Source organism: Pinus tabuliformis, chromosome X, assembly GCF_031772625.1.
Source record: "Pinus tabuliformis cultivar Carrire ecotype Pingquan chromosome X, CPIR1, whole genome shotgun sequence".
NCBI classification, from domain to species: Eukaryota; Viridiplantae; Streptophyta; class Pinopsida; order Pinales; family Pinaceae; genus Pinus; species Pinus tabuliformis.
In genome coordinates, this window is record NC_142308.1 from 1,544,009,314 (window position 1) to 1,544,032,782 (window position 23,469).

General features: G+C 40.2%; 1 protein-coding gene and 1 pseudogene across 2 annotated transcripts in view; one reads left to right on the forward strand and one right to left on the reverse strand.

Moving 5' to 3' along the window:
* Positions 1-23,469, forward strand: part of ECA3 (endoplasmic reticulum-type calcium-transporting ATPase 3) — a 447,643-nt gene that overhangs the window by 240,835 nt on the left and 183,339 nt on the right. For both annotated transcript variants that reach the window (XM_089449126.1, XM_089449125.1), the window contains exon 23: positions 7,586-7,643. In XM_089449126.1, the coding sequence (XP_089305252.1) occupies positions 7,586-7,643 (58 nt within the window). The remainder of the gene's footprint in view (positions 1-7,585; positions 7,644-23,469) is intronic.
* Positions 1,926-3,768, reverse strand: LOC149145938 (uncharacterized; annotated as a pseudogene).

A 23,469-nucleotide genomic window follows, 5' to 3' on the forward strand; every position in this document is an offset into this window, starting at 1 on the left:
CCAATATACTAGTAGCTCAATCAAATTTAAGTTTATTGCATGAACGAAAAAATTTAGTAAAATTCTAAACAGGTTTAGGATTCAACAAACGAATGTACAAATGTGTATATGTTTTTGGTATCTCCTTTTTTAATATGAAAACATACCAGGAATTGGGAATCCGCAAACAAATCAAATCCAGTATGTTAGGAAGCTTGTTGAATGCGCTCCTCTCCAAGCATAAATCGTGCTTAAACCTTGCTTGAAAGTCGTTTGCTGAATGATGAATCTATGCTCCTCTCCAACTTAAATCGTCATCAAACCTTGCTTTAGGCAACCTTCAAGCACAACCCAGTGAAATTACAGACCTAATACATGGCCCATATTGACATCTAATCGCTCTCAATTGAAACTACCAAATGTAATGGTATCAAGGGGTAGTTGTGACATAATAATTAATAAGAACTTCTATCATATGCACAATTAAAAAAAAACAACTCGAAAAGAAACTGTTGTTTTTGAAATGGGAACAACTGCCAAATGTAATGGTATCAAAAGGTAATTGTGACATAATAATTAACTAGCATTTGCATCAAATGTTGCAAAGGAAACACCGTAAGGCATAAATTGAAGAACACAAATACAACACAAGATTACTTTGATAAATAATAAAAATATATTGACCACTCAAATCAATGCCCCATTAACTGGAACCACTTAGTAGACATATCTATCAACATTAGGATTATACACAATGATCAAGAAATTTCCCATATACAAACAACACCTTCCACAACAACCTTTTGTCACGTCCACATTTTAAAAAATGCCTTGGAACATGATTGGAATCTCCCATATTGTCTTTTTCATTATGCAGATAAATCTTCCCTATTGCTATTTTCATCATGAATATTGTTAGTTCATTGTTGTAAAGTGTTAGTGTGTTAAAATATACAAACAGCACGTTCCACAACAACCTTTTGTCACATCCACATTTTAAAAAATGCCTTGCAACGTGATTGGAATCTCCCATATTGCCTTTTTCATTACGCAGAAAATCCTTCGATCAAGTCTTGTGTAATGTGCAAGACTAATCTTTGTGGGGAAGTCACCGTTGTACACTATGATCCTTTAGAGCCTTTCAGGATTTTAGACTCTCTTTCAAAATGTTGGTATTTATATCGGGGCCTACCTTCTAAAGAGTGGTTGTTACCGACGGAGTCACAGATGAGGCTTTATTTAATGAGCAAGGAATATTTTCCCTCGTACTCCAACTTTAGAGTACAAGACACTAAAAAAATTATGCAGCTGAAAGTGATCCATCTTCAAGATATTTTTCCTGTCAGTTACGAACAAAATGTTTAAAACCTCAGTTCTGCGAAGAACTCTGTTAAGCTGGAATGTAAGATTTTGCCTTGTATTTGACAAGAGCTTGAGAAAAACTTCGCAGGGGAAATCGTTCAATAGGAGGGCTTCCTTTTCCCTTTTTCAGTTATATCTGTGATCATGAGTTTCCATTAACCCATAAGTTTCTTCGGATCAAGGTCTGATCCGTGAGTATTGAAAACTGTTTTCAGCACAAATTCACCTTAACATAAGCAGGTTTTAGTCTTTTAACATACATCTCATAAGTCCTGACTGATGACACAACCGACTAGGCTAAACTGCTGAAACCTATGTGATTCCATTCTAACTAACTTGAATGCATGCTGAGACGAATTGATTCAAGGTAAAATATTTGCAAAAACAATAGTTCCCAGAAGAAAAGGTTTCAAACATGTTGAAGAAAATAAATATGAAGAGATCGAAAAAACATAACTAATTCATATTGAAACGTCTGTCTGCTTAAAGTATTGCTTGCAAAGAAAAACCGAATATGATTTGTCCTTTTAACTAAAAAGGAAAAATTCCTCCATTTGCTCATACAATGCAAATGTACCTATACTGTTTGTTGAGAAATTGCTGCCATCCATGCTCTAAATGCCTTTAAAGAAGATAATCTTGGGGAGCAAATAAACAATAGCAGGGATATATGCCTTCAAGATTAAAATTGATGAACAGGAAGATTGCACCGAGAGTCTTATTCTTTCTGGTGAAACACATCAGAGTGAATCTATTCCATTCACTCAAGTCGACTGGAGGAGGCCATGCCCTTGGTTCGATTCTCACAACAGAGGAATCCACTTTAGGGCATGGCGTAAAATGCCTCTTGCTCACATCCATAAGGAGCTTGGTACTGGCCAGAAGATCCACATTGACAGCCAGGCGATTGAAAAGGGAATCACCAGGCTTTGCCACGAGGCGGTGGCCAAATTCCTTCTGAAGCATGAGGGTGGCACTTCGAAACTTGGGCATGGTGGACAAAAGCTTGAAGATGAGCGGAGATGATATCTGGTAAGGTATATTGGCTACACATATGTCAAAAGTTGGCAAGTCTGTTCGTAGTATGTCCCCTCGCACCAACTGTCCATAACAAAAAAGAAAAAGGAGATAGTCATATTAGAGAAGAGCAACTTTGATTTATCATAATCCCAAAAATTAATAAGGTATCACCAAAGACAGCAATCACAAGGAACAAAAAAGGAATTGCAAGAGACAATTACGAAGACATCACAAGGGAACCTGCAAAGCACATAGCTTAGGCTAACCTTGCAGTAAACAGAATCTCTTTCCAGTGCATTTTCCTTGTAAATCTGACAGAAATTTTGCCAGAATCTTGGAATTACAGGTTTGAATTGCATAAATTTAATACTGAGGTGCCCAATTGGACATAAGGGGGTAGGGAATCCATCTGCAACATCAAATTTGCAAAAAGAAGAAGTGTTTTATTGCCAAAATTGGCATTTTTCATTGCCAGACAGAAAGTGCAGTACGTTACAAGATTATGGCTTCCCAAAGCACACAGGTACTTCTAAGCATCATTAGATTGGAGAAAGGTAGTAACTGAAGAAATGAAGGCTGCTATCACATAAGCATGAGGACTTCACCCCATAGCCAGTTTTCATCGCATAGGCATGAGAAATTCACCCTAAACCCAGTTTTCAGATTGGCAAAGATTTGAAAAAGTTTTAATGTATGTGGTATTTCACAAATAAACCTTCTTCAGTATTGTTGTCAATGTAGGATTTTTTTTTGGTTGATGTTTCCAGTTTACAAATGCAGCAAGCGCACCCTTCTCCATTATGGGATTATCACGATGAACTGAAGTCAGGTCATGCAGAAAGCATGCCCATTTCCATTATGTGAATATCACAACGAACTATAGCAGGCTGACAACAGATATTCGAAAACATATGTCTCAGTGATTGTGGCAGAAGACCTACACCTTGCCCCATCCACATGGAGCCGGAGTCTGAGCCGCTGCTTACACAGGTGCATAGAAGCAACAACTCATGAAGGGAAAACATGTCTCTGAGGATTTGAAACTTGGGGTGGGCATGAAGAGTCACAATCCATGTGGAATTGACATATTGTTAATGAGGTAAATAAGGTGAATGAATGTAAAAACAAGATGCAAAGGAAATTGGAACTCACCTCCAATCTCTGAGCCATTTCGGTCCCCTTTATGCGTTTGTGAACTACTTCGATCATCCGGGGATCGATCTCAACTGCGATGACTCTGTGGGCGGCCTGCAGCAACTCTAGGGTTAGATTTCCAGTACCCGGGCCGATTTCCAGGACGGTATCGCTTTCTCTCATGTCCGCTTTCTCAACGATGGATTTGAGAACACCGGGATTTGTGAGAATGTGGGATTTGTGAGAATGTGCTGCCTGCTCAGTACAGCCTTGGGATCAATCAACTCCACCCACAGACAGTACAAGAAAAGCCCGCCAACAGGGTTAGTGGGACGCATGTAGCACTAGAGAGCCCGGTTCAGCTGCCCTGATGAAACTATTCGATCCGCCAAATGAAACGCCCAAACCGTTTGGGCAACCCTTTTGAATCAACGATCAACGGCTGAAATTGTTGCAATCGTCTAACATATAATCGTGTGGCTTACACGATGACAGGTAAGCAGAGAGGGGAGTTGATTTCAGAGGGAAACGCCTTACGGCGTAATAAGAACTTGCATCATATGCACAATCAGAAAAAACAACTCAAAAGGAAACTGTTGTTTTTCAAATGGGAGTTTCTAAAATGGGACTTAAGTTTTAACATGAAAAGAAATTTACAAATTCAACATTCCTAAAATTCTAATTTTTTCATTCCTAAAATTCTAATTTCAGGAAAAATGAAATTTAAAAAAAAATTGACAATTTGACAGCACTTCTTAAAATTTTTTAAGATATTATTCCAATTTTTTTTTTAAATGACAAAAATCAATTTTTAAATTTTTTTTGACTGGTAAAATTTTCTTCTTACTTCTCTGACTTGCCAGAGACCGTTTGAAGGGCTCTAACGTGTTCAATTTTGATCCTTGCCTGCAAGGGCTCACGCAGGGCCACGCAGAGGTAGCCAAGTGCTGTGTAGAGCACCAGAGGGGCCAACGTAGCTGATGCAGAGGCTCCCAGAGCTGACGCAGCCTGCAGGGCCTCTTGGGGTTGATGCAGGCCAAGAAGGGCTGACGCAGGGCCAACGTGAGACAGAGAGGGGCTGACGCAGTCCAGATTGGGCAGACGTTGGGGTTGCAGGAGCAGTTTTGTGCTGAGGAACTGCCGGAAGGGTTTTCTGGGGTTTCAGCGAGGAGATTTCTCTCAACCTATGAGTTATAGCTGTTAAGGAAATTATCTATTGGGTAGGTCAGTTATGACACCTAGATTTTACTCTGATATTGCTTAATAAGAAAACCCTCAGATAGCTGCACCGATTTTCCCGCATTGGGTTTTTCTGGGGACATTGATCCAAAAATAATGGTGTCATGTGGTGTGTTTGTTCTTGTTTCTTTTAGTTGCTGATCTGTAATATGTTGAGCATGCATTGGTGTTTATTTTCAGTATTTACTTTGTAAATAAGTTGTTAAAGAAAAATTAACAAGTAGGTAGGAATAAATCAGGAAAAGTGCATGAAGGGTTTCTAAATTAAGTAAACTTAGAAACTTCAACACCAACAACTTCAACTATGTCGCAGCTTCCGGCATCAACAAAACTTGGAAGACTTCTATCTCCCAATCTAGGGCACAAAACAGAGAGAGAGAGAGGCACCAAAATTTCGTTTTTCTTCTTCTCCTTAGACTCCACCCAACTCACACTTCCTTTGGCTTCCCGACTTCGTACTTCGCACTTCCCAGCTTCCTTAGAGATATCGAACTTGCTTGAGATGAAGTGCTCCAAATGAATTCGACTTGCTTGTATTTATAGGCTTCATGTGAGGTCGAATTAGTGTCCTTAGGCCGACTTGATCTCTTCTAGGCCGACTTGGTGTGGAGGATACATAAATTACATTTGACTCAATACTTAACCTTTTTACATGATTCAAAAGCCCAAGAACATGATTCAAAAGCCCAAGAAGGGTCTCTTTAAAAGTACAATGACTCTATTGACTTGGCATAAATCCTGTATGTCCTCAATGGGGACTTTGACCTAAAACATGGTGACCCAAGCATGAAACCCACGCTTTAATAAGTCACAATAATCATAATAAAAATTCTTTTCTTTATTCTTTTGACAAGTACATTACAAGATGACTCAAATACATTAAATGAAGACCGAACCTAGTTAGATTTTCCAACAATTGGAATGGATTCTTACTTGAGATAGGCACAACAACCCTTTGATAGGTTCATGACCGATGTGAGCTTGCTTGCTATAGTGATTGGAGTGGATTTGTTGCTTGGGGATAGAGATAGGATTTGGAAACGTCTGATAGGTTGTTTTGGTTTTCATTGATATATGCTTATTTTGAGGATTTGTTCACATGTAGAGCAGATATGGCTAGATGCCATGATGGAATAGTATCCTTCTTGCTTTGTGGAGGCACATGTAGAACAAGTATGGCGGGATGCCATGATGGAGTATCCTTCTAGGGTTTAGGAGGTAGGCATGGCAAGATGCCATGATGGAAGAGTATTCTTCTAGTTTTATGGAGACAAATGTCGAGCAGGTATGTGGATTCTATTGTGGAGCAATATCCTTCCATTATTGAGGAAGCTCATGCAAAGTAGGAATGTGTGGAATAGTGATTGATTCCATGCATTTTGCTGATCTGAGTATTGAAGAGTACCATAACGGATTTGGCGGCAAAATATTCTCTCAAAAAGTGGGAGTTGGACTTTTTGAGGGTTTTGCTTTAGCTGCCAAAGTTTGTAAGGTACATGGGTGAGATACACATGATTGTAGATTGAAGATGTTAGCTCGTGAGGCACCAAGGATTGACAAGGAATCATCGTGGATTGTTAATGCAGTCATGGCTGATGTTTTGCAATATTCTAATGGGGAATGGCCTTGATGACTGGGAAAAGCTGTAATGTCAACTGACAGAAATGGTGTCCAGACAATACTTGGAGATTAAAATTTGGCCTGCCAACTAAGAGTAAATCTGCAAACTAATGGGATTCAGTTGATACTCAATGGTGTTATGTAGGAAATTAAGGCCCTTGGGGAGGAGTTGCAACAACTGTGATGGGACTTTGTTATAATGGTAGAGTAGATCACAATTCCTAGAGATGGAACATCATTGTGGCTTGCTAGGGACAATGGGTGTGGAAAAGAGGGAGGTTGCAGGGAAAGGTCATCCTAGTTGGCCAATTGTCAAACAGTAATCTGGCTTTTGCATTGTATTGGTCACAGAGAGTGATAGCAAGTTTGTTGGCAAAGGTGGGCCCATTTGGCCAATCATGAAGCGTAATTGGGCTTTTGTATGATGTTGATTTGGTAGAGTAATAGGGATGGGCTTAGGGTGAAATTCAATGGAATGGGTTATGGTTTGGTGGGAAATGGCTTAAGTGGTTGTTAGAGATCACAAATTTCAGCTATCTTATATTGATGTATCATAATTAATGTGGTGAGATGATTTTGCATTTTGATGAGAAAATGTCTTCCCCAATCCTTAGAAATGTCTAAGTTTAGGTATCTAATTATCTATTATACTGATGTATGAAAAGTGGCTTAAATGTTTGTTGAAAATGATAAATTTCAGATACTTTTTATTGATGTATCATATTTAATCTGGTGAAATTATTTTTCTCTTTCACGAGAAAATGTTTTTCCTTAGAAATATCTAATGTTAGATATCTATTATACTAATGTATGAAAAGTCATATGGTCTAATAATCTTGAGATTTCATGCAAAACCTTTTGTCAGTACAGATTTTTGTTTTAAACTCTATGCCTCAAATACAAACAGGCTCATATTGTGTTTTAAGTAATATGAACATGAACCTGTTCATATGGTCTAATAATCTCTAGATTTCACGTAAAACAATTTCGCCTGTACAGATTTATGTTTTAAGTATTATGTCTCAATTATGAACAGTTTGAGAAGATTTTATTAAGAATTGGACATACAATTTGTCTCTTATTTTATTTAAGAATCTTGATTGTATCGTGCACATTTGTAAAATAAATTTCATACAGAAAGGTTGCTATGTAAGAAGGGACAATGCTTCAACCTATTTTTGGTAAGTTGTTGAGGAATAGTTGTAATTTCATTTGGTTTCTTGTCTTTTAGGGTTGAACCAGCTCACAAAAGGATGCTTGTTGAAGCCCTACAACACCAAAATGAAGTGGTATGCCCTTTGCTAGAATTTACTTTCTTGGTTATGAATTTGAGTTTCGGATGTTCTTTCTGGTGTTTTTTAGATGATGGCAAAGTATTGTTTGACTCATTACAGTGATAGTTCAAACTTTTTGACAAGTGAATTTATTTTGGTTTGCAAAGTATCTGCAGTGTCTCATACTGTTGTAGAGAGCATATCCTTGATTTTGTGTTAATACTCTTGCAATGATACACTCTCAACCATTGGATAAATAACAACATATTCTTGAAGAAGAAGACTCTGCCCATTTTCGAAGTCTCATGCAATTCTCTCAAGTGCTTTCAAATCTTTGCTGAAGTCTTTTCCATTTGGAAGTATTTCATTTTTAGGGACAACTTTAGAAATATTATTGCATCTTTAACTTTGTCATTGAACTTGTTCTGGTTTCTACCCACAGTTTGTGGTTGGGTATCTTTATAAAGGACGATCACAGTTAAGCGGTTGTGTAGAAATATGGCAACATATGTTGTTTCCACATATAGTAGTTCTTATCATGGAATCTTTGGCTGCCTTTCAACATTATGTTGGGTAAAGGGGCCACTGGTACTCTTACAGTGAATCTTGGACCTTAGTGCAAAGCTTCATTGGTTGACTAAGACAATGAGTAACATAGGAGGGTCACCACTGTCACCATAGAAACTACTCCCCTCCTTTTAGTGATGGATTCAATCCAACTCAAGGGAGGCTTCCCTTTTAGATCTTAGAGATCAAATGGCTCAACGAAACCAAGTCGAAATCCCCCTAAGGCTTCTACTTTTATCACCACCACTCAAGAGGATCAAACAATTAGGGTGTATGGTGGATTTGAAGTTAATTTCCAGATTTGACTTCAAAGGGTCCTTTGGTTTTTCTAATGACTTAGGTCAACCAATATGAACTCGAAGAAGGTCCCAAACACACACAATCGTGAAAATACGTAGTGCTATAGCAAACTAGCTTGTAAACTAGAAAATTTCAGCAATAAACTAGTCTAGAGCAGCAGTAAATAGTAGCCCAAGACCTATGATAATAAAGTGAAAAGTGAAGGGCTATAATATAAGTAAAATAGAGATTAAATTACAAGAAATTTCTTCAATTAAAGAGCATATAACAACACCTAAAACCCTAGACGTCAGCCCTAAGAAACTGCTGGAAATGCAATAAAAATGACACTTTGTATTTTATAATATGTTCCAAAACACTTTCTAACCCAAGGACAATGACATCCAAGTTATATCATGCTGAAAATGAATGATTTTTATCTTACAATGTAATATCCCTCTTGGGGAGGTTGTTGAGAAATCTAGGGCATGAATAGTTAAAAGATTTCTCTGCTTGATAATTGCTTGTGATATACTTTTACTTCTTAGCTTATAGTCTTTTCTTTTTACTTGTATTTTTAACCCCTTCTTCACACTTCTCTTCACTGCATTCTTGTCGAGTTTCTTGCCACTAATTGAGGCCAAGTGTGGCTATATATACACTTCATCACATGTCCCTTACGCTGACATGATCACAAGTAGTTAGACTGACTTCTTCCAGCAAGTTCTTCCATCGTTGTAGGCCGACTTGAAGAGGATAAGTGACAAGGTCTTGGAGGATACTTTACATAGACAAGTTTGACCTTTTACAAAGTGTAACATGACGTCATGACATGACAATGACTATCGTTTTATAACTAGATGACAAATAATTCCTAAAGAATCTCAATGGGAGTCTAGACTCATGAAACCCATGAAGCAAGTAATATAATAATTTTATTTTTCTTCTTTACATCTCATTACATAAAATCATAATTATATATCGTTATGAAGACTGAACCTAGTTACACTTTTCAACACTCCCTCTTAACTAAGGAGGTATTCATAATGGTATTTGGACATTCTCAATCTGGAGAATTTCTCATAAGAAGATTTGGATTGGTAACTCATTTGTATAGCATCATATCAACCAACATTGTTACATTGCATGGCCTTGACTAACAACTCTATCTCTCCACAAGGTCTGAGCCCAATGCTGGCGAGATCAATGATTTATAAACACTCTCATCATTGTCCCTCTCGAAACATACCCTACCCGGGTACTCAGGATGTGTTCCATGAGGACTATTCTTATCTTGGACTCCCCAGCCCTCAAAGAATATCGTTCCTCCACGACTACTCTTCTATTGGATGCCCTATCTCATCCTCAATGAGTATCAGATGCCAAATGATTATCCAATCCTCTCATTCTGTCTTCCTGGTGAAGAGAAAAATGATGTGTCTATCTCTCCCTCTCAATTGGGGAGGAGATATCTATTCCATTAAAGGAATTTACTCATTCCTACACAAGGAATGTACCTAAGCTCCATCTTGGCTTAGGAATTTCCAAGTTTCTTCCAAGTAAGAAACTTTCCAGGCTCCCTCTTAATTAAGGACCTACCATAGCTTCTCAGGTGGAGATGATGGGACAACCAGTTGCTTGAAGAACTCCTCTCTTCTTCGATGTCATGAATTTCTTTTGTCATGGAGTCTTCATCTTTGGGACTTCTTCATAGGTTACATACCATCCATCACTTTCATCCATGAGTCAGTCATGTCTTTATTTTTATCAGAAAGTGATCCATTAGTTTCCATTTGGGTTTTTGCTTCATGTCATGTTGCTTTCTCTATGCCATATTTTTGGAAGGATCTTACATCCTTCTATATGGTTTTCCTGGAAGTCATTCACAGATCTTCCCTTTGGCAGTCCTACATAAGCCCATCCAGATATTAGTTCAAAAATAAGAAATGAACACTTAGATCAAAATTACCTTTGTGATGATCTTTCATTATGACATCTCCTCGTAGGTATCAACATCCTGCATGCATGTTGACACATCTCCTAAAGATATTCATTGTCAAGGGTCTCCATCTTTTTCCAATTTCCTCAAAGTCTTCATGTCTTTCTGGGAGATATTCTAGTCAACTCTTCTTGGTCTCTGTTGTTGAATGCCTTCTACCTTTGTTGTATATTTTAATGATCTCTTCCTTTCTTTTCACACAGTTCATTCCCATGAGCTACCAACCAGAGTTCCTCCATTTTAGTTAGCTTCCTCATGTTTCATATGAGAACATATTATGTTGATTTCTTCTAGTGTGACTTGTGTCTTTCTGCAATCTTTCAGAGGATGAGATCCCTTCTTCTTTTGATCATGTTTTCCAAGATGGAAATAGTGATCCATATTGTCTGCAACCATATTAAATGACTTTCATAATAGGCTATGTAAGCATACATACTTCATCTTTTCTTTGGGTCATCTAGACTTCTTGTAGCAACTTCCTTTGAATGAAAGAGTTTTACCCTGCTTCACTATTATGTCATCATACCGTCGTTCCTAAAATTCCATGAGTTGGAATTCCTGATGAAATACTTGCTTTCTTTCTAGATTGTTGAATCTTTTGATAATGATTCCATCATAGAAACTTGAGGATCTTACATATCCTCATCCAACAGAGATTTCCTTATCGACTATTGTATGATGATCCTAGTTGATGATGACCTCTACTTCTTTCTATAAGTATCCCTTGAGATTTCAATGAGGTTTCCAAGAGCTCTTATTCCTTGTAATCAATCGAATTTATTCCAGACATTCTTTTTGCTTCCCATGTCACGAGCTCTTATTTCTAATGCTTCTATGACGATGCTATTTTTTAATTTTATGCATCCTATTTTATTTACACTGCTTCCTATCTATTAATTACAAGTGGAAAGTACCTTCTAGTGAAGAAGATCATCTCAGTCATAATAGAGATCTTTTACTTCTTCCTTCATAAGCTTCTTTGTCTCAGGTTCTTTCACTTCCTCAATAATACGGGCTTCTTCCCTATACTTCTTGTCCTTATTACATTTAGGACAATCTATGCTATAGTGCCCAAGTTCCTGACAACCGTAGCATCTTACCTTAGCCATGTTCTTGCTTTTCTTTGGAGGACCAAACTTTCCAAATTCCACTTTTCTTCTTGTAATAACAACATATGCTTGATTCGGTTCATTTGATTCTACATTAACTTTTGCCTTCAGTTTGATTTCTTCGATCTTATAGAGTGACCATAGATCTTGAAATGGAGTAGTCTCTTTCTTCCCATATAAATTTGAAGTGAAGTTACCCCACTCTTCCGATAGTGCATTTAGTACCACTGTGGTCATCTCTCTATCAGACATGACTTCAACTAGCTATTATAGTTGATCTCGAATTTCTCATATCCTCATGAAGTATGAGGCTATTCGATCTTCCTTGGACATCTTCAGTTTGTATAGTTCTTGCCTCAATGAGATTACTTCTCCCGCAGTAGTTACGGAAAACAACTCTATCAGTTTGTCATATATAGTTTTTGCAGTCTCCAACTTTGATACATATGGGATTATAGTCTTTAATAGATTCTATAAGAATCCTCTAGGCTCTCACTTCTCCCTTCATGAATCTAGCATGTGCTTGATGTTGAAATTTCTAAGTCTATCCGTTAGAAATTTTATTTGTATTCCTCTGGTTTATTTCTCCTACTTGTTAATTACCAACAAGTTATTTAAACATATAAACATCAAAATAAACACAATACAGTGTCAACCATCTACAGATGAACAACCGAAAGAAATAGCAAACACACAAGTGACACCGTTATTTTTGGACAACTCGTCCCTATAAAAACCCAACTTGGGAAAACCGATGCAGCAATTCTGAGGGTTATTTTATTATGCAGTATTTCCTTGAGTACAACTGGGTGCCAAACTGGGTCACCCGACAGAGAAAATAAACCGGCATTAATACCTCTCTATTCGGAAGCATATATTCAGAAAAATTGCCCCACAAAACCCTCTCCAGCAATCTCTGAAGCTCAGTGTTAGGCCACCTGGCCTTAGCATCAGCCCAGAATCCTCTGCGTCAGCCCTCTGAGGCACTGCGTAGCCTCTACGACCCTTTGTGTTACTCCTGTTGCCCTCTGTGTGGATGTCACAGGTGCTTCTGGCCTCTGCGCAGTCCCTTCGGGCTCCGCGTGGCTCCCTCTGGCTCAGCGTATGCCTCTCTCTACTTCCGCGCTAGTTTCTCGGCACTATCTCTGCCTCTGTGTGTAGTACTCACTGCCCCTCGCTGCAAACTGATCACTGATTTGATTTTTCTTCGCAAACCCTGCTCTAGAAAATCGAATGATTGATCACTCTGGTGTATTCTCCAACTGACCCTCAAGCCTCCTCTTATACTTTTCTTTTTGGTCCTTCAACGATCGAGATTACATCTCTAATCAACGGCTAAGATTAGATTTTGCTTGATCCATGTCTTTTGGAACCTTCTAACCTAGTTTTATATTAATACCCATTAATATTTTATTTTTCCTAAGTTTAGACTTAGGAGCTCCATTAAAAATATTAATTATTTTAATATCTCCCAAACTGGGTAGAATTTGCCCAAACCATTTCTAGGGCTTGGAGATCTCATGTGCTTTAGTCTCTCCACCAATTTTCATGGCTAGAGCACATCTGATGCTACTCCAAATCAACACTCCCTCTTAGCGAGGATTTTGCTATAGCAATACTCCACACTGAGCATCACTCTTGTTGGACACCTAATCCTCTAAGGGTTGGTGTGGAAGCTGAACAGCCAAAAGGAGTCCAAGAGACCACTTGGAATCTGAATCCAAGGGTCACACCATGTACTATAAATGTATTATATTTGTTAATAATAAATGCACTCTCCTGTTTATCTTTCCTATGTTGTTGTTGCCATGTGTGTGTTCAACATGGTATCAGAGCGGGCATTCTCCTGCCCTGCTCAAATTTGAGCCATTGTTTTGTGGCCTTTGTAGATCTGAGCACTTCTCCTTATCGGTTTTGTGCCTTTCGAAACTGCTTCACTGTCACTTCAGTTCTTCTTTGCTTTGGATGCTCCTTTACCTGAAAATCTGGTTGTTCTCTCTCCTGAGCTACCCAACGGCATAACTGTGCAGTAGTTGTCGTCTTCCATAACTGCTCTTGCATGAAATCATTTGCCATCCAAGCTGTTTCCTCAGGCTACGCCTACTTTAACGCTCTGAAATCTGTGCCTACTCCCTGGCTCCAGTGGATTCCAGAAACGCTCTCTGCCATTGCAGAAGTGTAGCTCTGCCATTCTGGACGCTCTCTGACACACTGCTTTGTTGCTGGCATTAGTCGTGGTATTCATTCCATTCTCAGTCTCAGGCTCAGTGTTGCGCTCGGCTCCATATTCCACCTGCTCAATTCCATTACAGTTGAACAGGTCAGGAATAGATACAATCTCAATCCCATTCACAAATGCATAAGACTTGTTGCACTTCCGTGAAATTTGGTGTGCGCTCCATCTCCTCAATATTTCTACGACTTTTACAATGAAAATCAACAGTAATCTTTGGACCCAATCCACAAAATGCCATTACACCAGATGAAATTCCATTTGACTGCAGAGTGTCTGATATTGTCTTGAGACAAATCGCAGAAGACGATGGAGGAATTGCAAGCTCGCCCGTGACATTTGTGTATCGTGACATAGAAATGGCTACTATAGCATTTACAAATCGACAACATCTTCCTCTGTCTGGAGTCAAGCACGCAGATCTTACTTTTGTGAAGTTTAAGTTGCCAAATTCAAGGGGACAACCAATGTCATCTTCTTGTTCCACCCTCGCACCGTTGAGAAAAGAGAAGCCTACACAGACCCCCACGATCAAGTAGTCGTTCAAACAACCAAGAACAAAGGTGATGTTAAGCAGACCTAGAGAATTAGCGGGTGCCTCTATCAATCTCTCCTTCATAGACTTTCCCAAAACCGCCCACACCAATCACCCGAGATTCATCGAATTGATTAGTGTCCTCTTTGATCTTTGCAAGTGTAAAGTGCCTATAGAGACCTGCCTGTGCACATATGTGCTCATCGTTCTTGGTTTTTCACTCCCATCCTCCCAACTCAAAACATTGTTGCTGTAGTTTGTCCATATACCACGCCAGTGTTAAATGGTCCACATACTCTCCTGTCATAATAGATAACGGGGTCCCAGTTTTGAACGCTACTCTTGCTAAGAAGCCTGCGGCTGCCAAGCTAGTGAAGGCGAAGAAGCCTAAGTCCATCAAGTCTACTAAGGCTCTTGCAAAAGCAAAGCTCGCAGCGAAGGCTCCCGCAGCAAAGAAGGCCAAAAAGGCCTAACCTGCATCGAAGCCTAAGACAGCTAAGAAGGCTGCTCCAGCTGCAAGAGGAGGAACATGACCAGAGATGTGTGCTCCACCATTTGAGTTTGAATTGGAGTTATTCTCCATGTATGTGAACTGAGAAGGGCGAGAGGCATCTTGTACTGCTGGAGATGCACTTGAAGGAATGCTAGTAGATGCAGGTTCTTCTGGCTTTTGATCATAAAGATCCTCCTTTGGCTTAGTTGTAAGTTTTTTTGACACCAAGCCCACCAGTTTTATTTCCAACAATTCTCTTTGCTACCAGTGGTTTTTTAATTGTACTTGCAATAGCTGGAGGTGGAAGACCTACTTCAGCTTTAGAAGGAACTGCTTGAGGTGCATCAATTTCATCGTTGAAGAAAAAATTAGTTGCTAAAGTTGAACTCTTTCCATTAGAGTCTCCATTACTCACATGGTTTGATTGTGAAGCATCATGCAATGAGGATGGTGTCTGAATTGTTCCATTTGTCAAGCTTCTAGCAATAACGCCAATGCCTCCAGTCACCAGAACGCCATTACTGAACCTTTTGAGTCTGCGTAGAATGCAATGTTGAAGCTATTATTATGTGTGCACTGATATTTACTCACTCGCCCAATGTGAATTGTTTGCGCTGTTTGAGAGGAAATATCCAACATTATTTAGGAGTTCAGTGGAAATTGTTTCAGGCCAAGACTATCCTTTGTGGATCGAATTGGTGTATTTTCTTAAAGGTTGTTCATATCAGAGATTGTTATTGAACTAGATTGAAGTTGTTTCCAGGACAAGTTCTCTTGGATTCAAGGCTGGTACAGGAACATATTTTTTTGAGGCCTGAATTGCTTGTTGCCTTGTTGGAAGTTAAATTCTCAGGTGAATTGGAGAAAATTCACTTTTGCATGAGGAGTCTGTTTTTCGGGTATCACCATTCTTTGTGCGTTGAATCTATTGCAAGCTGCCAAGATTGATTTGAAGTTGTTGCCATAAGTTTATATAAAAGAGCAATCGGTGTCCATCTTTTCCTCATTGTTTTACTACTTTTTTGAGATGCTAAAAAAAAATAAAAAAATGGCTCCAATTGGTGCAGTCTTAGAGTTATTGGACAATCTAATACTCTCTACTACGGATAATACAGTGAAAATCAACAAGGATTTTCTCCCGGATATCATTTTTTTCTACAAAATGCACAAGAGAAAATTGACTTTTTGCAGCTTGAATCTCAGCTATAGCAAGCAAAATTACAACAATGGAGTCGTCATTCTGAACCTAATTCTGTTCACAACATTGAGACAACAACCCATTAGCAGCAAGTCAATAATGTTACAATTTATTTAGATTTAGTACCTAATGAAGCAGCAGTTGTACATGTAGATGTAGAAATTCAGTCTGCACTTCCCAAGTCGGTCATTAGACCTTGGGAAGAGCTTGTCCACAACAAGCATAGAACAGGTCTTGGATATGATAAGGAGGTGTCCTTTCATATTCTAGACTACTCAAAGCCCATCCAGTTTCAAAGTGCTGGATTTCTTCATGACAGTTCACCTCCAGCTGTTCCAGATTCTGCCCCTCTTCCACAACAACAAATTGTGAAATGCCAACACTGTGATCGAGTTGGCCATCTGAAAGATCACTGTTTTGATCTTCATCCATGTAAGCACTATCATAAAACCAGTCATTCTTCAAACAGATGCTTCAGAAACAAACCTCCTGCAAGAACAAAGATTCATCTTGGATGGATTGCTTCTTGGCAATGGGCGTGAACAGCCAAGAAGATATTCTAGTCATATGTCAGAACTTGTTCTAGAGTATTGAACAGTCTTGCAGTTGAGTTTTCTCCATCATCTCACCTTGTATCTGAAAGGGGGGGAAATGATGGTCATCTACAAGCTTCAAAGCCACATCAAGCGAGCCTGAGCCACAACCTGCCATACCAGATTCAGAGTTGTAGCCAGAGACAAAGATGCCCCTGAGCATGCCTTCAGTTTGTGACACCTCTTCAAAGAATTGGGGACACTTCCTCTAGTATAAGACTTCATCTTCTTGCCAGTTTTGGAAGAGTTCCAGGAATTGCATTAAGCATTCTAGAGTTGGTGGTAATCCTTAAACCATCACAAGTTGAGACCTCTCTTTTTAGGTTGAGATTCTCCCTTTTATGCGGGGTGAGACCTCCCTTTCATGGTTGAAGGTTTCCCTCTTCAAAACATCATGAGCACTTCCTCTAGCAGAAGACTTAAGCTTCATGCCAGACTTGAAAGAGTTCTGGGAACTGCACTAAGCGTTCCAGTGTTGGTGGTCATCCTTAAACCATCGCCCTTTATACCAACATTTCAGAGAGCACATTCAGCCTAGTGTTGCCATGCATTTTTGCACGTTTTGTATTACAACTCTCTTCTTGGACTCATACATAACCCTTCAGATTAAGGGGGGGAATGCTGGACACCTAATCCTCTAAGGGTTGGTGTGGAAGCTGAGCAGCCAAAAGGAGTCCAAGGGTCACACCATGTACTATAAATGTATATCATTTGTTAATAATAAATGTACTCTCCTGTTTATCTTTCTTATGTTGTTGCTGCCATGTGTGTGTTCAACAACTCTGATTATACGACATCGATACCTGTGTTGATGCTAGGCCTGCCCGCCCATGGTTCTGCCACTGCCACTGCTGCATCCGTACGACAACTCCCTCTACATCCATGCTGCTACTGGTCCTTTCACCCAACATTGCATCTGCACTGCAACCCACTCTCATCATGCTGCATCATGCTACTGCTAACTGCTACTGCATTGCAACTCAGTTACTGAGAAGTAAGTAACTGATCCACCCAACTACTGACATCCCTGTCAGGCTAGAAACACTCCCGACGCTGAAGCTCTCTTTGCCACTATCAAGTGCTCCCTCTATTGCCTTTGCACTGCTGCAACAACTTCCTGCCTCTTGCAGTGTTGCAAACCTCTCTGTGCCATCCTGCACTGTTGCAACCTCCTCTGTGCCTCTGGCTCTGCTGCAAGCTGCTAGCTATGCATTGCCCAGGACTACTGCACTGTAGCACTCTCTGCTGCTTCATCCGCATCCGTTCCTACCGACATCCGCCAATTCTACTACTCTCACTTCAGGGCTCTCGTAGTAAGGTATAATCCAAGAGGTTGGGTACCTCAAGGATCTTGCCCCTCATTGCCTGTAGTCTTCCTGACTACAGCTTGATGTCTCCCCACCTCTTCTCTAGAGGTACATGAGCACTCATGGCACAATCGTCATCCTCCTCTACCTCCTTTTTCACCTTCGCTGGCGCTGCCTTGGAGTTTGACGCCTCTCCCTTAGTCTTCTTTCTCGGACACTAGTTCGCATAATGCCCCAGTTCCCCACAGTTCAAGCACTTAACCTTGGATAGGTTCTTTTTCTTCCTCTTCTCCTGCTTCCCCGTAGATGGCAGAGCTGCATCCTCTTTCTCTTCCTTCTTGATCCAGGCTCCTTTGCTGCTACTTCTCGTCTTGCTCAGTCGTCTGATCTCTTCTTGGCGAAGGGTGGCCCACAATTCTTCCCAATCTCGAAGATTCGCCCTGCCTAGAATGCTCTAGACAAATGTCTCCCACTACTCGGAGACTGCATTTAGCGCGTTCCTCACCATCAACTTCTGATCTGGTATGGCCCCTATGGAAGTCAGGTGGTCCTGGATCTCCTTCAATCTACCGAGGAAGTGATCTATCTGCTCTACGTTCTGCATCTGGTATGACTGTAGTTGATTCTCAAGTAACATCTTCCTCTGCATGGAAGTATGCTGGTACAACGTCTTCAAGGTGTCCCATATTTCCTTTACCATCTCCTTCTCGGCAATATGTTGGACCACATGATCCTTGACCCCATCAAGGATGATGCATTTCGCCATGGCCATTGCCTCCTCGTACTTCTCATTATCAGCCAGGTTAACTGGGATAGCCACTGTTCTCAAGGCGAAGGCCTTGATGTAATGTCTATCTAGAATGGACAGGATCTTGGCCTTCCAGAACACAAAGTTGGATGCCTCGTCTAGCCTGTCCTGATCCCTCAACCCATTCACGACCATCTCTCTGCTCTTCCTTTCGACTCCTTCGACTCTCTACTTCCCTTTGGAAGTTCTCTCTTTGACTCCCTCTGAGTTGCTACTTCCCGTCTGGAAGTTCTCTGCTAGACTCCCTCTGAGTCTCGATTTCCCTCCTGGAAATCCGCCTACCAACTGTCAAGTCGCACCTCTCCGATCTCTTGTGCACCAGCAACACTGCTCTAGATTCCTTGGCTAGAAATCCCCCTCGGTAGGGATTTCCTCTACCTTGGTTTTGCCCTGTTAGGTACTGTTCTGTCCATAACACCCCACCAGCTTCACTCCTCGCAATTTGCCCACAGCTTCCTAAACCCCAACAACCGAAGGACTGAGTGTCTAGGCTCTCTGCAATCCCGACACTGGCTGAAATGCTCCCCTAGCCAACCGCGGCAACCCTCTTGGTCTCTACGTGGCTTTGCGTGAGCCTTTTCTGCCCTCCTCAGTCGTTGAACTGACATCTCTCTGGCCCAGACTGATGACGCAGTCCCTCTGGGTCAACCCTTCTTCTGTCGCTTTTTGCAAGGAACAACTTCTGTCACTCGGGATAACTGTTTTTTGTTGCAAATGCTATGCTTCAACTGATGCCTTCAACTCTCCTGTGATCTGCAACCACCCTCTGATACCATGTTGAAATTTCTAAGTCTATTTGTTGGAATTTTATTTGTATTCTTCTAGTTTATTTCTCCTACTTGTTAATTACCAACAAGTTATTTAAACATATAAACATTGAAATAAACAAAATACAGTCTCAACGATCTATAGATCAACAACAGAAAGAAATAGCAAACACACAAGTGACACCGTTATTTTTGGACAACTCGTCCCCGCAAAAGCTCAACTTGGCAAAACCGGTGCAACAATTCTGAGGTTTATTTTATTATGTAGTGTTTCCTTGAGTACAATTGGGTGCCAAATTGGCTCACCCGACAGAGAAAATAAACCAGCTGTAATACCTCTCTATTTGGAAGTAGATATTTAGAAAATATGCGCCACAAAACCCTCTCCAACAACCTCTGAAGCTCAGCGTCAGCCCTCTAAGGCACTGCGCAGCCTCTACGACTCTCTGCGTCACTCCTGCTGCCCTCTGTGTGGATGACGTAGGCCCTTCTGGCCTCTGTGCAGTCCCTTTTGGCTCTGCGTGGCTCCCTCTGGCTCAACGTCTGCCTCTCTCTACTTCTGCGCTGGTCTCTCGACACCATCTCTGCCTCTTTGTCTAGCACTCACTGCCCCTCGCTGCAAAATGATCACTGATTTGACTTTTCTTAGTAAACCCCGCTCGAGAAAATCGAATGACTGATCACTTTGGTGTATTCTCCAACTGACCTTCAAGCCTCCTCTTATACTTTTTCTATTGGTCCTTCAACGGCCAAGATTACATTTCTAATCAACTGCTAAGATTAGATTTGGCTTGATCCATGTTTTTGGAACCTTTTAACCCAGTTTTATATTAATACTCATTAATATTTTATTTTCCCAAGTTTAGACTTAGGAACTCCATTAAAAATATTAATTATTTTAATATCTCCCAAACCGGTTAGAATCTGCCCAAACCATTTCTGGGTCTTGGAGATCTCATGTGCTTTAGCCTCTCCACCAATTTTCATGGCTAGAGCACATCCGATGCTACCCCAAATCAACACTTGAGTATCTTCCTTTCAAGGCTGGGTTACCGACCCTTTGATGTGATCCATGATCTCATTCTCAATAAGGTTTAGGTCTGTTGTTTTCTTCCATGCTAGGTAATTTGCAACCCCAACCAATTTATTGTGTTCCTTGCAAAACGACATTTTGATATTATCAGATATAGTCATAGACTTACTTGAGTGACTGTTGCTTGCTTCCTCCTTAATCTTGATGTTGACAGAGGATTTGCCTTTTGAGAGATTGATGAGAGAGAGCTTGATTCACAATCCTTCTTGAATGTTCTAGTCTTCTTTCTTGAAGATGGTTTCAAGACTTTTGCTGGTGTAGATTTCTTCGATCTAGGATTTTCAAGATCTTCCCCTTAGTAGCCCTTGGATTTGCTACGATCCTTCTTCAAGGCTTGATGTCTTCTTGACTGAGAGCCCCTCCTTGACTTCAACACCTAAGCCATGATACCATGTTAGAAATCTAGGGCATGAATAGTTAAAAGATTTCTTTGCTTGATAATTGCTTGTGAAATACTTTTACTTAACTTATAGTCTTTTCTTCGTACTTCTCTTTTTAGTCTCTTCTTCACATTTCTCTTCACTGAATTCTTGTCGAGTTCCTTGCCACTAAGTGAGGCCAAGTGTGGCTATATATACACTTCATCACATGTCCCTTAGGCCGACATGATCATAAGTAGTTAGGATGACTTCTTTTAGCAAGTTCTTCCATTGTTGTAGGCTGACTTGAAGAGGATAAGTGACAAGGTCTTGGAGGATACTTTACATAGACAAGTTTGACCTTTTACAAAGTGTAACATGATTTCATCACATGGCAATGACTCTATCATTTTATAACTAGATGACAAATAATTCTTAAAGACTCTCAATGGGAGTCTTGACTCAAAAATAAAGCCTCTTGCTCATGAAACCCATGAAGCAAGCAATACAATACTTTTATTTTTCTTCTTTACATCTCATTACATAAATCATAATTATATGTCATTATGAAGATCGAACCTAGTTACACTTTTCAATAGAGGTTACCCTTTGGGTGCAATTCTGAGCTAGGGGTTTTCAATAAACTATTAAAGAGTTGTATTTCATAACAACTAAGAAACCGGATTCGTTCCTCTGCCCTCACGTGTCCCGAATCGGGTGAATTGGACACGATTCGATGGGATACATGTCCTCCAAATCATGTCCGAGGCTCTGAGCGTGTCCTGATTCTGGAACATGTGTCCTGCTTTTTTGACCTCCACGCGACCATAAAAGGCCAATTTGGGCCATTCTAACACCACAATACTCATTTTCTCTTGCTGTGGGTGTGTGAGAGTGAAGAGCATAGGGTGTAGGAGCGTATTGGAGGCGATTCAAGCAGCTAGTAAGTGCATTCTGTCTCTATTTTTTTGCATTTTTATTACAACAGTTTGCATGTGCAATTTTTTTACAAATTTGTGCATTTTTTCGGACTGTGTAAAGTCCTGTTTCAGTCACCTTTTTGCAGAGAATATTGGGAACAGCTAGAGCTAAAGTTTGGGAAACTGAAATCATGGACCCTATCATTTCTTTGCTTCGATTTGCAGATACAGACCAACCCATCCTAGGAGAGGTTTATGAGGGATGGGATTCCATGATTGAGTCCGTGAGGAGCATTATTTTACAGAGTGAGTGCCCCGAGTATGAGACATCATCAAAGGCTTTCTTCACCACCATACAAGATATTCTTGTTAGTAGATGGGACAAGAATTGCACACCTTTACATTGTTTGGCTCACTCATTGAACCCAAAATACCACAGTGATGAGTGGCTGAATGGTGGACCTTCCTGCAGATTCCTTCCTCACATGGATGGTGAAATTGCAAAGGGGAGGAAAGATGCATTGAGGCAGATTTTTTTAGGATAGAGCATCCCTTGATGAGGTGGCAGATGCCTTTGCAGAGTTCTCCACTAGCACTGATCAATTTGTAGGATATGATCTGATTAGAGACAAGGGGGCTAAGAAGCCCTATTCTTGGTGGGCAACTCATGGGGCAACAAGCCCTCCTCTACAACAGTTAGCCATGAGGCTCCTCTCTTAGGTGACTTCATCCTCTTGTTGCGAGAAGAATTGGAGCACATATGGGAATTTGTATAGTGTCAAGAAGAGCAAGCTTGAGCTGTCCAAGGCAAAGACAATGGTGTATGTGCACACCAACCTTCGTCTTATTTACAGGCAGAGGGATGAATGGTTGAAGGGAAAGACAAAGATGTGGAATGTCTTTCCTAATTATATGGGTTTGGACAACAGTGTTGAGTTGGCATTGGCCAACTTGGATCTTAATGAGCCAGTGTTAGAGCTTGTCACTTTTGATGATGGTGATACTATAGAGGGGTCATCCTCCACACCAACAGATGCAAAGATGGCATTCGATAAAAAGGAGGAGGATGCAACAGAGGAGAGCAGTGGTGACCATGATGATGAGGACAATGATGCTGATTTTGAATATGAGGATTGATGACTCATGAGCTACCTTGTAGTTGTTTTGTATTTGCTATTTCTATTTGCCATTGGCATTGCTACTATCTATGTAACACATTTTGATTTTGATGACTTAATGAGAAAAGTTAAAACTACAGTTTCTTGTCTTTCTCCTATTGGATCATTGATGTCTATGTATTATGTCACAAGTGTATTTGTATGCATAATGTTACATTGTAAAACTTACATCTAGATGAAGATCTATGTTTGAATCAATGAATTTGTATCATGAATGAGAATGTGTAAGAAATATCTAATTTTTAATATATATATATATATATATGTGTCCTGTTCCGGGGGGTCAACGTGTCCGTGTCCAACACTCGGATCCTCGTGTCCTTCGTTTCCCGTGCCCCCATGTTAGGTGACTTAGCATAATAGTAATGCAATATTCATCAATCTATGAAACAATGATGATTTT